We start from the raw sequence: 16,137 nt of genomic DNA, 5'->3' as shown, positions 1-16,137 counted from the left end.
TTTGTGACTGGTTAACTTTAATTTGTCAAAATAAATTTGCAGTATTTTGCATGTTAGTAATACAGTGCTGGTATTGACAGGTAAAATCATCTGTGTACATAGAAACCTTCATTTAGGAGCACACCTTATGAGGGAAATGGATACACAATAAAAAGCGATCACAGGCCAAGCAGCGAGCCCTAGAGCGTAACAGGCTGGATGTCAGATTTGAGGATTATCTAATACAACGGTTTAGCTGCCAATCTGATAAAGGGGAGCTCAACTAGGTTACAACCCAAAGGAAGAACGCACACTGCCTTCTCATAGAACACTGTCGGTCAGACCTTCATGACTCAGTTGAGTCAGGTCATCAGCAGTAGAAACTCAACCAAGACACAGGCAAATTCCATCACCCAGCCCGCTCCCTTCTCTGTGCATCCATCCCCCTTCTCCATGCTCTCCACCCCACCCCACCTTTGCCTCTCCCACTCCTCCAAAAAGACACAATGTGGTTTTATTATTGCCAACAAGCTTAAGTGAATAAAGAGTGCATACGAAATAGCATCTTAACTGAAGTCATACAATGAAGTCTCACTCCTGTTTATTATACAATGAGTTGATAAAACAATCATTTCTAGTAAATATCTCCACTTTTTTTTTTTAAAGATCTAATCCTCTCAGGGTTCAAATGACCACATTCTAGCCCAAGGGGGGCCCAACCCTTTCCCAACTGAGGACTGCTACCTGGGGGCCACTCTCAAGGAAGCCTGAGGCTTCATGAATTGTCAGAGGCCTCTTTTCCCGAGGGAGGCCTGCCCATAAAGTTGACAGACACCAGCAGGCAGCTCCAGATCCTAGCTGCAGGACTGCACACTGGGACTTGAGCTTGCTCCCCAGGTGTGGCCATTGGGCAGCCCACTCCAGACCTCAGCAGTGCTGGACATGGGCCTTCCCTGCTCTAGTCCTTCCAGTAGTCCACACATAATGCTCTACATATTGAAAACAAACAGATCTTTGAACCGTGGGTAAGAACAACTGTAACAAAGTCATAGCTACATATTTTTCTCTACATTTTGTTTATTGAGACAAACTAATTAAAAAGGCACAAACATAGGGCATATGTTTACATGGACATTATAACAAACATATACATTAAAAGTGTAGGAATGTGTTGCCTTCCTGCTAAACAGAAAGTTCCTAAGCTTTTATATATACAAAAGTTGTACAATTTAATGTCCTAAAGTACAAAAGATCATTTATAAAATTATTTTACACTAAGTTCTATTTATTTTATTTTATTTTATTTTTTACTATGTAGTTCAACCCCCTAGAACTGTTTTGTATAATGACACAGATACCTGTCCCTGATGTAGGAAGTCTGCCTCAGAAAGCAAGGTATTTTGATGTTTGGACTGACACAGAGGGGTACAAACGGAAGTCGTCCAGTTTGATAGTCCTGCAAACATTCTGCAAGATTAACACAACTAATTTCCATTTCTCTCAACTGCAAGATTAAAAACAAAAAACAAAACACACAAAAATTGCAACTTAAAAAAAAAGAGCGTGTAGAGTCTTGGTTCTGGATTTTCTTTTAAACAATGTTTTTAAAACATTAATGTGTGGCATGATGGTCTAAAGAGTATCTGTTTTCCTAGCTTTTGGTTTCTACCTTATGTACAGAAAAAACGTTCTGCTAAGAAACAAAAAGCACATGTATCAACGTGTGTGATCATTGCAGGGTTTCTGCAGGGAGCTCAGACAGCTGCCTCCCTGAAAACACCACAAAGCTGATAGAAGTGTTTTAATTAAAAAAAAATTAAGGAAAAAAGTGATGATGTTGTAAATATTTACAAAAGTCAACAGATCTGCACAACACTTGATTAAGAAAATAGGGAAAGAGAAATTTAAAAAAAAAAAAAAAAGACACACTCTGCTTGTCCTGAAGGGGCATACTACCTAGTTAGTGGTTAGAATAAAAACTGTATACAATTTAATATAAGACAAAACTTCTAGTGAGCAACTAACACATCTGTCCCTGTTGCAATATCAACAGGTTTTGATTGGGAGAGAGAGGGGCATATACATCACATCTAAGTGCCTCCAGCGTCTTCCAATTTTAAAGCAATATTTCTTAAGTATTCCAAAGTACTCCTTGGCTCTTGAATAAGAGTCCCAGAGGTCTAGGTAGGCCAGGAGCCTCCCTGCCCACATACTTTTGTCTCCTCCTCTGTCAGGAGCAGCCTTTCCTTACCAAACACAATTTTTGTTTTTGTCTTTTTTTTTTTTTTAAAAAGTCAACTACAATGCTATACTCCATCAGGATTAATACGCTGAGCAATATTTACATCTCCAAATATCAGGTCACAATCCCTATTATATGTTGAAGTTAGAATGATAAATTATCATATGCTTTGCATATCAGAGCTGGTATCACCTTTCCCATAGGGAATGCTGCCTGAAATTAACATATTCCCAAAGGTAAAATGCATATTCTCTGAAATGCATTTTATTATGACAATGTAATGCATTTACTCATAAAAACATTAAATGTAGATAATTCTACACTAGCTCTCACAAGTGGCAGGTTAAAAATCAGCCATCCACCCTATTTGGGAGAGGAAGAGTTCTGCTAGTGTTTAAAGCAAAATTATTTCCGAGTCAGGATAATTTCTGGGATAAAAACAATAATGCTACTTTTTTGCACATATGTGTTTCACTTCATAGTCTGATTTTATTTGTGGTATTTCATCTCATCAACTACTATCCCATTTCAACATTGCTGTGAGCTAAAGGAAAAACCTGCTTAAACGGAAGTGGTCCAGTGATCACTTTACACACCCTACTTTGAAAAATCCCAAATTGGAGAAAAATGCTACTTAGTCTTTTATTAACTAGTGTAATAAGATCTCCCAATTTCTTGGTTTGACTTTAGCTTTAATAAACTAAAAAATGTTGCTGGTAAATATTTACTTTAACTTTTTTTTTTAATAACACTGTTCACCAAGGTGGTGATGTGGGCAAAGCTTGGGGTAAGAAAGGCATGCTCTCTACAGGTCTCATTGCTATATTTAGTGGGGCAGCTAATGTCATTGGTGTGGGTAGGTTCATTGGAGATGTGATAGTGACTGGGTGTGCTATATTCACTGGGGCAGTGACTGGGGTGGGGAGGTTGACTGGGGTGGTAAGTGTTAATGGAGAGGTCATGGATAGTGGACTGGTTATAGTTACAGGGTGCCCTATATTCATTGGGCTGGTTATATTAACTGCACTTGAAACATTTACTGGACTTCTCATGCTCATTGCAGCTGCCACTGTGACTGGGTTTGACATCGTCCCAGACGACACAGAGGAAGTTATATTGAATGGAGTAGTAAGAGTCACAGGTGTCGTAGCAGCCGTGGAGGTTTGGCACAGGTTAGCAGCTTCTAAAATGAAAAGACAAAAGGACCTTTAGATTCTCAAAACCATAAATGAAATTTCAAAAAATCTTCTAAATAAAATTTTAAAACATCAAAAGTCACAAGTATTTAATAAGTTAAGTAATAACATTTTTTTCAACCAAGAAGAAAATATGACAGAGATGCCTTCTGAGCACAGGGCTGGGGAGGCAGGAACTCCAGAGTACTCATCTTGTCTCTGATACTAACTCCCTTTAGGACCCGGGCAAGTTGCTCAGCCTCTCAGTCTAGGTTTCCCCCACAAGGGGGGAGTCAAGCTTACTTACCTACCTCACAGTGGTGGTGTGAGGATGAGTTAACTTCTGCATGGCACTCTGGGGGCAGAGGCACCACAGTAGGGCTAAGTATTCTCACTATCACTTCATGCAGTTCGTCTGAATTCTAAACGCTTCCCTGGGAAGAGCCAACCACCAGCAGGCGAGAGGGGCTGGTTTACACAGAGCTGGGCCGTTGGTTACACAGTATCGTATCGTACAATCAGAAAAATCCTCTCATGAGGCACATTGTAAGTAGTGGAGAGAGTGTGTACATACCGAATGGTACGTACTCTATAGCCTTCTCAAAGGTGAACTGACATTCTGTGAAGGTTTTAAAAAGCCGTTATTAGGGACTGATAAGCAAAGCTGTTTCAGTAATTATCTGCTTATTTCAGTCTTAGAAAAATCATTTCTGCTAAATAAACCTGATTACAATTAAGTTTCTTAAGTATGTTAAAAAAAAAAACAACACTTCACCCTTAGATCTATGTCCCACCCCCTCTCCCGCCCCACTTCCATTTCCTATCTTATTTATATATTAACTTAATAGGCTAGTTTAATCATAACACAATATACTTGCACACATTACAATTATCACCAAGCATACAGAAAAGTATTAACCAACAGCCCAGACAAGGAGACACTCCAGTGAGCTAGAGGGCTCCTGGTCCTTCCCTCATCCAGCTGTGGCTGGACACTTAGAGAAAATTTCCCTTGGAAGATAACCCAACCCCCCCACCCCCACAAAAATCAGCACCACCTGCTGGTTAGCCAGAGTACAGAACTCCTAAGAGGGACATGGGTGGGGTACCAGTGATGTGGCTAATAAAATGAAAAGAGGTAGACTGAAGCTAAAATGAATTTGAGGCTAACTTCGGTGTTTGCACACTTGTTCTACAAGTGGGCCATGTCACTCACAGTATGGATGCTTTGTCCATGAAAGAGTTAATAAGCAGCCATTCCCTGGTCAATTCAATACAGGCTGCACAAATTCTCTATACACTTTATTATGTTTTTTGCTCTAACATTAGCCCCAGTACTTAAGGGTACACGGTCAAGTTAGTTGAAGCCCTAAACTTATCAAGGTTCCCTAATTCTCTCAAATGTTACAAAGCTGAACATGGATACAGAACTTTCTGACATCTACAGGCAGCATGCAACAAATGGGAACACAATAGCATTTTGTTTCATGGGGTTCAAAGGATGAGCCTAAATAGTTGAGTTATTATATAAGTAAAGTGAAATACAATATTTAACAGAAGAGGTGGTGGTAACACAGCTAATTAGGATGTATTCACTCTGATATTATCTTCCAAAAAGAACTTTTTAGGGTCTTTACTTCTCAAACCTGACAGTGTCCCTTTAATATAATTCGATTAACATTTATGACCCCTGACCTCTAAATAAAATGCTCTCTGAATATAATTTTTCAACTAATAAGAAACAACCACTTTATAGTACTTGTATTAATTATCATAGTACAATATTCCTCCCCCACCCCAAACTCATCTATTCCCATCACCAGCAATTTGTCAAAACAATAACAAATAATTACATTTGGAAGACAGGAACAAGCAGCACTTAAGGAAGGCCTATCTGGAATGTTGCATTCTTTTTCTCCATTGCCATTGGATGTATGAAAAAGGATGCTATTCCCACTCTGTGAAATCGTTAGATATTTAGAAGGGAACTGAGTGTAGGAAGAGCAGCCACTCTATACAAAAGCAAAGGATGGAAGAAACTACAGGACATAGGACATCAGAGTGGAGCAACATATGCAGGAGATTTCTAACAAATTAAAAGTAATGGGAACCGGAAAAAAAGGAAGTAACAGGAGTTTATACCTGCCACAGGACGAGGGGAAATATACCAGATACTGGAGATATGCTGACAAATATGCTTATCTGAAGTAGCCCCATGACAGATCAGAAGTCAAAGCTGTGACCAGTAAGCTGAACAGCTATATTGGACAAATAGTACTTCAACTGATTCTTTAATATGATATATACAAGAGAAAAAGCAAATAATTCTCAATTTTTCATCTATTACAATTAACTTTTGAACTGAGGGATACTTTATGCTGATCCTAGAGCCCCAGTGAATAACAATACTAACATCAAAACCATGAAGAGGAAAGAAATTAGCACTATGGTTGATAGGGGGAGGAGGGAAAGAGATTACAGAGAGGCAAGAATAGGAAAGGATATAGTGGAAAGATGGGACACAAAGGAAATGAATTATCCAATGACTGATACAGGCACAAAAAAGATGTGTCATCCAACACTAAAAATGAGAATGTTTATGAAAGAAAAAAGTAGACAAAAAAGCAAGGATGTTGAGGACCAAATTCAGTTCTTAGATAACAAAAAAGGAAAGTTATTGAGCCTCTACCCAAGAAACAATTTTGCCTCCAAATTTATAACAAATACAAACCAAAGAAACCCAGAAAGATATACAGAGATTCTAGTTTTCCAATAAGGAAAAACGTTATTCAGTTACTTTACTGTCAAAAACAAAACTTTGCCAGATTTTTTCTGCATATGATGTTTTACAATCCACAAACTTAACACCCTTCCTTATATACATAGTTTCTTACTTTGATTACTTGACATACTAAATTAAAACATTTCTCTATCTACATAGAAGATGCCATAAACCTCTTTTTACCTTTCTTCCTTGCCTTGACAGCTTCTTCCCACAATCTCAGTGTCTCCACCTGCTTCCCTGGCCAGCTGGTCACATGCTGCTGCTGCTGCTGCTGCTTCTGGTTGCTGGTCTCTTCATTCATACATGCTACTCCAATCAAATACAAACACAGAAGACATAATTCACCTTGAAAAGTTTTGTTTTGTTTCAAAATTCCTAAAGAGACACTCTTGTATACTAATGCCCACATATTACTGTTTATGATCTTTGCAGTTTGTTCAGATAGCTTCCTCCAAAGCTCATCTCTTCTATGGCTAATGACCACATCAGTCAAAAGACAAGAAACGAACACAAAACAGGAGAGCAGGGACACTGGAGAAACCCAGACCAAACAATCCCAAAAAGCTCTTTACTATTTTAAAATGTTGATAATGTCTTTTAAAGGGAATTTAATGAACAATTGTTAGGAATAATCAATATGTTTATCAAAATGTTTATGCTATTTCTTGACTGTAAGGAAGCACATCAAAAATTAAACTTTAAAATACTCCTAAAAGGGGGCAGCTAGGTGGCGCAGTAGACAGCACTCCAGCCTTGGAGTCAGGAGGACCTGAGTTCAAATGTGGCCTCAGACACTTGATACTTACGAGCTCAGTGACCCTGAGCAAGTCACTTAACCCCGATTGCCTCGTCAAAGAGAAAAAAAAAAGCTCCTAATAAAATTAAAAACACTTAGATAATTTGATTTATTCACTCTGTATAGGTTTAAAAATAAGTTAAATTAGTCAAATTTAACATACATATGAAGTTTCATTCATTTTTAATCATCTATCTTGTAAGGATTTGTTGTTTCTGCTGAGTATCTCAAATATAAAGCAAAGTCAAGAAAAGTTCTATTTCAAATGACTACAGAGATCTTAAAGAAAAAAAGCCTGTATAAATGCAAAATCATTTCGCAGTAGCAGCAGCATGCAACATCATTAATAACTGGTGCATGGGAAACACTAAATCCCCAACTTTAGATTTTGACAAATAAATTAATTTCATTTTTCTTCAACTGAGTAAGAAATTCCATTTCTTTACTGGTTTGAGGATGGAAATGGTTTTCTCATAACTTTTCAACTGAGCCAAACTTGACCTAGAGATATGAGAGCTCAGTTCCTATTATAATCTCCTCGGTAATCCAGCTCTGCTTGCCTACCTATACCCATTCGAGACAGAGAAGGGGAGAGGGAGGGAGGGAAAAGGAGAGGGAGAGGGAGCGGGACAGGGAGAGACAGGGAGAGGGAGAGGGAGAGGGAGGGAGAGGGAGAGAGAGAGAAAGAGACAGAGAGAGACTGAGACTCTTACCTCTTTAGGGAGATGAAATTTTTAAGTTCACTGAGAAAACAATTTTAAAAAGAAAAAAGTACACCTCCAGAAGCCTTAGTTTACTTTTCAGGTTATTTTTAAGGCCATGACCTTAACACAATCAGATAGTGATCAATAGTAAATTGGAATTTCTTTTACTTTAAAATAGTTATCATTAATGAGGATAAGCAGCAAGATAACAGTCACTTTCTGCTCCTTGAGTTTTAATATATTAAGACTTTTCATTCCTGTTCCTGGGAAAAATGAATCGTTGGAAAAGAGTGGTCAGACAATTATGCTATTTCTAACATGGGCATACATAACAAATGAGGTTTTGCAAATCAATGTGGACAAACATAAGATTTGAAAGTAATGGAGCTCCTGAGCCAGTGGTTCTTGTTTATAGGTTGGAAATGTCTAACACTATTACACTCTTCTTCTGAGGCACCCTGGGAAGTGTCAGTAAAAAGCAAAAATACTAAAGTTGACCAAGAATAAATGGAACTCAAAGCATGATTTGAACATCTTTGGTACATTATTTAAAAAAGCAATTTAAAATACATATAGCACAAAAAAGTTTCACCTACTTTTATTGATGCCTTGTTTACATGTATTACAGTTGATACTTTGGCTCTGCCCATGTGTCTTTAAGTGGCTGGTGATATACGCTGCACTCAGAAGTTTACCACAGATATTACAAGATACCTTTCCTTCATGGCGAACCATATGTGTCCGAAGTCTGTCTTTGGTGGCAAAGGCAGCAGTGCATGTCTGCATGAGGGAGGAAAACTTTTTTTAAATATAGACTATCCTGTTCTACTCATTTTGAAGCACGCTGTACTATCTATGTGTCACTATGCCCACATTACTCAGACAGAGAAAGCTATTAAAATTTTGCCTATTTGTGTTTTATAAATGGTGATTTTAAATCTTTCATGGATGTCAGTCCCTTCCATTTCAGGGAAAAGAAAAAAAATTGTCTTTTGGATTTTTCTTTGAATTCAAGTAATTTGTACTTACTCCAATCTGTTTGTAGTGACTAATCAATCACATTAAGTCAAAGACTTTCAGAAACAAACTAGAATAACCAATGCCTAAAAAGTCTTTTGTTTTAGCTTTCAGTATTTAACTTTTTTTTTAACTGTTATAACTTTATGTTACACAAAATCATTAACTATCAATCAACCTTTCATAATAGCACAAAAAAAATATTTTTTAAACCCAGTAAGAAGAGCCAGTGATAAAAATTTGGAGAAAATTCAGGTTATTTCTTCACAAATCTCAGTTATCAACCCAGAAACTTATTTTAAACCTTCCTTACATCCTTCTTATCCAAATACAAACTGACCTTTGTAAGAGTAAGGTATTTTTCTACTAACAAAAATCGTGTTTCCAAAGTAAAGAGATAACTGCTTGACAAAGGTAAAATATTTCAATTTTTAAAAGGTCTTATATCACAGAAATAGAAACTGTCTTTTATTATTACTATTATTCTTAAACTAGCATTTAAATGGACCACATTATTCAAGTTGGTAATTTCGAGACCATTCAGCATCTGAGAGATGTGATTAGCTTATACTTTCTGGATCGTGTGCAGTAACTGACATATTAAGGATAAGTCATTTTAACTCTTACTTGGCATTTGAAGGGTCTCTCTGTTGAATGGACATGTTTTACGTGACAGCTTAAGTGGTCAGGCCTGTGAAAGAGAAAGGTATGACATGTAATGGAACATAGAGATGGCATCAACTGTGATGCTTATATTATGCCTTTTGCCTTTGGAGAGGGAAGAAGAGAAGTGGTATCTGTAGTTTAGAGAATGTTGACAGCATTAATTGCCCTTTCCCTTTCACAAATAAAATAACAACTCTCCCAATTTACCTGTGAAGATCGTCTCTTCTCCAACAACAAATTACACTAAACCTTTACCCTACACAGTTAAAACATAGCCAAAATTATAGCCCTCATATGTGAATGGAAGGATACAAGTATATTAATTTTAAAAGTTTTTTTTAAAAAGGACCATAGGATTTTAGATTTGGAAGGAGCCTTACAGTTCATCTCGACCATGAAAAATTAGTGAAAGTCTCAGCACTCAGACAGGAGGAAAGAAGTATTTTCCCAAGTACCTTACCAAAAGTTAGAAAAGCTCCCCCTCCTCTGTAGGAATACTTCCTTGGTTTGTACAGTCTGTAGCTCCTATCCCCAGACATTCAATTGTCATGGCAATATATGCCTTTATACTAAATTCAGGGCTGAATCTACCAGGGCACTTCCTAAACAAAATAAGATGTTGACCACATTTCAACTAAACCAAATTAGAACCAGTGACCTAGAGATATAAGATCTCAGTACCTATCACCAATTTCCTGTGGTAATCCAAGTTTCCCCATACCCATTATTAAAATAACCACCCCCTCCCCCACCTCCATGGAGACAAAAATGAAGTTCACTGAGAACACAGGTTTAAAAAGAAAAAACCCAGTACCTCGAGAAGCCTTTCCCACAAACACTGCAAGTATATGGTTTGGTGATGCCTCCTTCATGAGACCTCACATGGTAAGTCATCCGATCCTTCCTCTTGAAGCGCTGATTGCAAATAGGACATTCAAAGGGCTTCTCATCTGAATGAGAGAGCTTGTGCCGGTTAAGGTGGTAGACATCTCGGAAGGCCTTCCCACACATCTCACAAGCATGGTTCTTCTTGACTGGCTTACTGGGCTTCTTGACTGTCTGTGTCACTGGCATAACAGTGGAACTGGCACTGCTGCTAGGGTTAGTGCCAGAGGAAGATGTAGTAACTGTTGACAAGATGCCTGCAATGGTTGAGACCAACGAAGTTCGGCTGTTGTCTCCTGCGATGGTGGAGATAAGGGGTACCACTGTGGTAGGGGTTTTCTTTTGCCGTGACACTAACTTTATCCCAGTGTGGCAGGACTGATGGCGTCTCAGGTGGTAGCTGTCCCTGAAAGCTTTACTGCAGTAATTGCACACAAAGGAGGTTTTAGGTTTTTCTTTTTTAATCCCAATAGCATCCTTTAATGTTTCTGGTGGTGCCTGAGGTTTCTGAGTTATTGGTAATGGAAGCAACGGCTTCTGATCAGGGGGCTCCACAGCAGAGCTCAGGAGGGGCAGCAAGCTGTTCTGTGCTGCCTGCTGTTGGTGATGGGAAGCTTCATGGGCCTAAAACCAAACATTTACACTTAAGAAACACAACCACTCACAACAGCCTTCAAAATTCAACATGCTCCGGACAACACAAACCCAAGCAAAAAAATGGAAGACCTTGAAAACATACTCTCTGTAACAGGGGTTAAGCAAACCCACAGTAACTCAGAAACCCCAGCACATAGCATTTAAATAACCATATAGTACACAGACTTTTGTCATTCCTGTGCTAAAGTTACTCCCACTTTTAAACAGCTGACTCAACTACCAGACAACCTTAGTTCACAAGGGATGCACTAGCTGATAAAGTTCCTTTGCATTACTCTGTCAGTGCTAAAGCCAAGTTTAAATAACTTATCCAAAAAATTACACTACAGATATATACTTAGCCCCTCACTGAAATATAAAACACAACAAAAGCATCCCCTTGTGAATTAAATAGGAGAGGAAAGGCTCATGTCTTCTCCTTTCTCATCAGAAAATCCTTGGTGATTAGGCAAAAAGGCTGTTATTGCTAAGTGATGAATGGACTCTAGTGTTCTAAGCATGTATATTAGCTGTAAGTTTACTTTAAAATTTTTCCCTTAACCATACCAGAGATTGGGTTGAAATTAAACCTTTTTTTGTACAACCTGTGGGGTATATGTCAGGAGATTTCATAGCAAAGTACTTCTAACCATTATGTAATTCACCTGATGCTAGATAAATCCACTTCCTAAAGCTGTATTAAACTGGTTGTCCAAGCCACTGAACTGTCAAAGACAGGTTAAAGAAAAAAACATAAAAAAACTTAAGTTTCCCCTTTTAGTCTACATTTCTCCAGAAGTTCTTGTTTTTGTTAAAATATTAGACAAGTACTTTGTTCTAATATGCATTCCTCCTCATCCCTCTATCCCAAAAAACCTTCCATAAAAACTGAGGAATTAATAGGCTGCCTAGAAATTTCCATCAGCTATGAAACCCAATTTTTCCCTGTGGATCAGCTTGTTGGTATTTGTGTTATCATGTTGGTTTTGATTCTACCAAGATTCAGAGTATCTCCATGCTAACAAATACTTTAAGATATGATAGGTTAATTCCTGAAACAGTTTTTCTAATATTTTCCTCTTTATCAAAAATTATCTGAGATTGAGACAATGGTCCCAAACTCCAAAGTTTAAGTTTCCATAATTCTAGGAGGACATAAGCAACCAGAGTTAAAGACCCTAAAAAGTTTAGGCACAGTGTACTAGGCCTTTTTCCCACAGCCTGACTTTGGAAGCTTATTTATCCTTCTCACAACCTACAATCACAAATCCTGCAGTCATTTAGCTAGCCTCCTTCAGGATAGAAAAACAAAGACATATAATCACACATTCATATGCATGCATACAATTTCTCCCCAAAGGATAAGAAGAATACCCACTATTACTCCCAGTTTATTTGATGAGAGTGCCAAAGCTAAACTTAAAATCAGTGTCCCACATGACCACACAGTGTGATTATCCACAGACTTAATTTCAATTAGCAGGTTTAGTACCTTTGACTTCACCTCCCTCTGAGTCCTGGGAAGCTCTCAGAAACTTTGTATGTACTTCAGTTCAGGGCATCTCTGGACTTAGTGTTCGTACTGAATTACAGCATACTTTTTTATGGAGTTTCTCTTGGTCTCTATATGAGATTTAAGAATCTCATTGGGTGACATTGAAATAAGCCTAAAGAGATCTGTAGTCTAATCCTACCCTTTTCCCAATCAGATTCTAAGATTCCCAAATTTATGTACAGTATACAAATAGTTAATATTTGAAGACTGGTCAAGATACACAATTTCAAAGCCATCTGACAAATCAGATAGTAGAGAATGCAAATCTTTTGGACAAGGTTCAGATAGTTTAGAGGCATTTTTCGATACTAAAGAACCATTAGGATGGGTGAGCACTAAAAGCACTTAGTACTATTTTATCAATGTAGACATACATGTAAATACTTTCACAAAACTGCTGAAGCTCACTTTCAAAAGAGTTCTAAGAGTTCCCTTATTATTTCTTAAATGAAATTATCAAGAATGTCTCTACTTTTGAAGGAATCACTCCTCGATTCCCAAGATCCTCTATATGAAATCTTCTTAATGAAAGAACTGGCTCCTCCCCATCCACCCCCACATCAGAGGTAGGGACAGACTAAAGCAACAATTGCTGCCTGACTATGGTAAAGTACACTTGAAAAAAAAAATCCATCTGCAGGGCAGGCTTTTATTTGACTAGGATCATCATCAAATCAAAGTTCTAATTTTTTTTTTTCCTATCCTCTTCAACTGTAGTGCTTTTAACCCCTGCCTGAGCTTTCCTGGTCTCCAGTTGGTGAGAAACAAAACAAAAATGTTATTTCATCACTCAGGGTGGTAGGATATGGCACCGTGAAATCTCCAGTGCCAGAGGGTAAAAGATTTTGTACTGAAACAAATTAGCATCAGTGAGTCATATCTTGAATGTCCTGTTAGAAGAATCATCCATCAAACATTTTAACAGCTATGGCTTTCACTTTCTACCCAGTATCTGGAAAGTGAGCAGGTGTTAAATTGTTTTAAAATATAAATGCGATAAGATGCTATTGGAAACAAACAATGTAATTTACTCCTTCATTTCCTCAATGGAAATCATTTAAAATCTAAACAGGGTAGACCTATTCAATACCTTTCAATAGAAATTCCTGGAATATTTTCTATATCCAGTCAATTATTTTTCTCCAAATCTATATTAAATCCGTTTTCTCATAATTTAATGAAAACTATATGAACAGCCAAATTCTGGACCAAAATTTTATTTCTCACACCTGTCTATAAGGTAGATGGAACCATTTGCTTAAAAAAAAAGCTTGAAATAATTTTATTTGTGAAATCACATAAAATCTTTCAATAGACAGTCAATCAATGATATCTTACATGAAACTTGTCCAAGGACAGGAAATTTTAAAATTTCATAATATATTTTAAGTAGCAATTAGCTTTATAAATATTAATAATTATGGAGTTTCCCCTAATACAGGGTACCTCTTATTTTCACAATCTCCAATTAAGTTTATGTAGTAATCTAAATCATTTGTCATATCAAAACTGCTCCAGAGGACATATTTTTAATGAATGTCTGAAAGGTTTTTCTAGAGAGGATATTTATCACTTTAAATACCACCTATACATTCAATAGTTATATATTATTTCTTCTCTAACAAACATTCACTGTATTATTAAAAATGTATATTGCACATACTGACCACCGAACTCATCAAAACGTGATAAAATAAAAACAGATCAGATTGGGGAGACAAAGAATTTAGGGAGTCCCATAATTTTGAAAACTTCAACTTCAAGAAACCTGTGTTTATAAAGGCTAAAAACAAACAAACAACCCAACCCCAAACTACCCACAAAACACAGCTCTGTAGATATCAAACACTTTTTTAAAAATTAAAAAAAAAAAAAAGACTACGGGTAATGTGTTGGATTCTCCAGCTCTCAGATCAAGACCACTGGGGTGAATAAAGTGGTTTAGAGGATAAATTTATTAAAAATTCTACATCCGTTCCTGGTTAACTGAGTAAAAGGACTCAAGGGCTCTCGGAGTCTGGGGTTTCACGAAGTTATTCAAAGAAGGAAAATAACAGAGAAGTGGGAGGAACGCACTTTAAAGTGATGAGTTTCCTGCCCTCTTTCTGTTCCGAAGTTTCCCAGTGAGCTCATCAGAACTGCCCACTAAACGGTTCGTTAGTAAATTGGAATGAAACAGAAAAGTAAATAAATAAAAATCCACTCAGGGCATCCAAACAGGGTCATCATCTCTAACCAACAGCATCACTCCCCCCCTTTTCCCGACCCCCCCCCAGCAAAGTAAAGCCAGTTAATAAATCGGACATACAAATGACTTCCACGGTTTCTTGCGGAAAGCGGGTGGCTTCGGGAAAGAAAGAGAAGAAAAACACCCCAAGGGGTGACTCATCTGGGGGCTTTGCAAGCGGGATCTTTCCCAGTCTCCTTCTCTTTCTTTCTCTGGCGCTCCCCCGGGTCAGAGGAAATGTGCGCGGTCAGAGACAAGGGCTCCAGTAGGAGTGGAGGGCTCGCTCCATCCAGGACCCTGGCCCCCCATCCCTCGCCTCCCGGGGGGGGGGGATTCCCCAGACTGAATGGGCGGGGGGGCTGAGAAGGATACGGGTGAGGAAGCGGGTGTCAGCTGCGATCAAGTCCCGGCGCAGGGGCTTTCGTAAAAGGACAATTTCAAATCCAGTCTATAAGTTCTGAGACACAGACACTGACCAGAGCGAACCCCTCCAACTGGGCAAGTCCCGGGAGAGGAGAGGACAGGGGGTGTCAGGGGGCCCGGGAACACCCCTTGCACACTCGGGAATGGCCTGCGCGGAGGGGGGGTAGCAACAAAAAAGAGGGAGCACAGAGAGGAGGGAAAGAGAAAGGAGAGCAGGCAAAAGAGGGGGGGAGGAGAAAAGAGGGGCCGGGAAACTTGGGCGGGATGAAGGATTGGGGGGGCACTCTGTCCGCACTCCCCCCGGGGTCCTGGGGCGCTACAGCCGCGCGCCCCTTCCCTTCCCTAGGGCAGCCGCCGGGCTGGCGGACGGGTGACAGCGGGCCGACCTCCTCCCTTCCCCTTCAGAGCTGGAGGGGAAGGGGGTGAGTGCCCGCGGGAGGCCCGGGGGTCACCCCCAGGCCGCTGGGGGCCCCTCTCCGCCCGGGCACACGCACACACACCCTCGCGCCCCGGGAGGCCGCCTCTTCACACCTCGGTCGCCCCGCGGCTCTGGGGCGGGCTGGCGGAAAAACAAAGGGGGATTAGGGAGGCCCGGGCCCGGCCCGGCTGGGGCCGGGGCGCGGAGCCGGCAGGGCAGGCAGGCAAGCAGGCAAGCGGGCGGGCGGGCGGGCGGGGAGGAGGGGAGGAGGAGCGCCCGCCCGCCGCCCGCCCGGGGCCCGGCCCCCCTGAGCCCCCCCGCCCCCCGGGGGGGCCCCCAGTACCTGGAACAGGAACGCGGTCCAGTTGGCCTCCATGGCGGCAGCGGCGGCGGCGGCCGAGCCCCCTCCTCCCCGCTCCCCCCGCTCGGGGAGCCTCCTCAGCCGGAGGAGGCGACAACAAAGCGGCGGCGGCGGCGGCGGCGGCGGCAGCGGCGGCGGCTCCTCAACATGGCAGCGCCGAGCGCGGCCACTTCCGGTAACCTCCGGGACGCACCACCGCGGCGGCGAGCGCGGGCGGGAGGGGAGCCCCGGCGGGGCCGCCGCCGCCCCCGGCCCCCGCCGCCCTGCC

General features: G+C 40.4%; 1 protein-coding gene across 6 annotated transcripts; it reads right to left on the bottom strand.

Annotated features, from left to right (window-relative positions):
• On the bottom strand, positions 1-15,915 carry VEZF1 (vascular endothelial zinc finger 1). 6 transcript variants are annotated; one of them, XM_027870453.1, is made up of 7 exons: positions 15,852-15,915; positions 10,179-10,873; positions 9,326-9,389; positions 8,278-8,479; positions 6,362-6,487; positions 3,971-4,015; positions 1-3,404 (listed from the first exon to the last, which is right to left on the bottom strand). In XM_027870453.1, exons 1-7 carry the CDS (start codon positions 15,882-15,884, stop codon positions 2,977-2,979), a joined length of 1,593 nt encoding a protein of 530 aa, XP_027726254.1. In that variant the 5' UTR covers positions 15,885-15,915; the 3' UTR covers positions 1-2,976. The 6 variants fall into 6 exon arrangements, with proteins under 6 accessions (XP_027726254.1, XP_027726251.1, XP_027726252.1 ...); XM_027870450.1 differs by lacking the exon at positions 15,852-15,915 and adding an exon at positions 14,749-15,114; XM_027870451.1 differs by lacking the exon at positions 15,852-15,915 and adding an exon at positions 14,749-15,112 and having other exon boundaries at positions 8,278-8,461.
• Between the last annotated feature and the right edge of the window lie 222 nt (positions 15,916-16,137).

Source organism: Vombatus ursinus, unplaced genomic scaffold (assembly GCF_900497805.2).
Source record: "Vombatus ursinus unplaced genomic scaffold, bare-nosed wombat genome assembly UNPS02014797.1, whole genome shotgun sequence".
NCBI lineage: Eukaryota > Metazoa > Chordata > Mammalia > Diprotodontia > Vombatidae > Vombatus > Vombatus ursinus.
The sequence above is the reverse complement of the archived record's forward strand: the minus strand, read 5'-3'. Positions and strand labels throughout refer to the sequence as shown.

Coding starts and splice junctions, on each gene's coding strand:
- VEZF1 (XM_027870450.1), bottom strand. CDS start 14,829: ATGAGTCACCCCTTGGGGTGTTTTTCTTCTCTTTCTTTCCCGAAGCCA. Junction 10,874..14,748: donor AGAAACCGTGGAAGTCATTT/GTATGTCCGATT, acceptor GTTTGGTTTTAG/GCCCATGAAGCTTCCCATCA. Junction 9,390..10,178: donor TGTGGGAAAGGCTTCTCGAG/GTACTGGGTTTT, acceptor TCTCTTTCACAG/GCCTGACCACTTAAGCTGTC.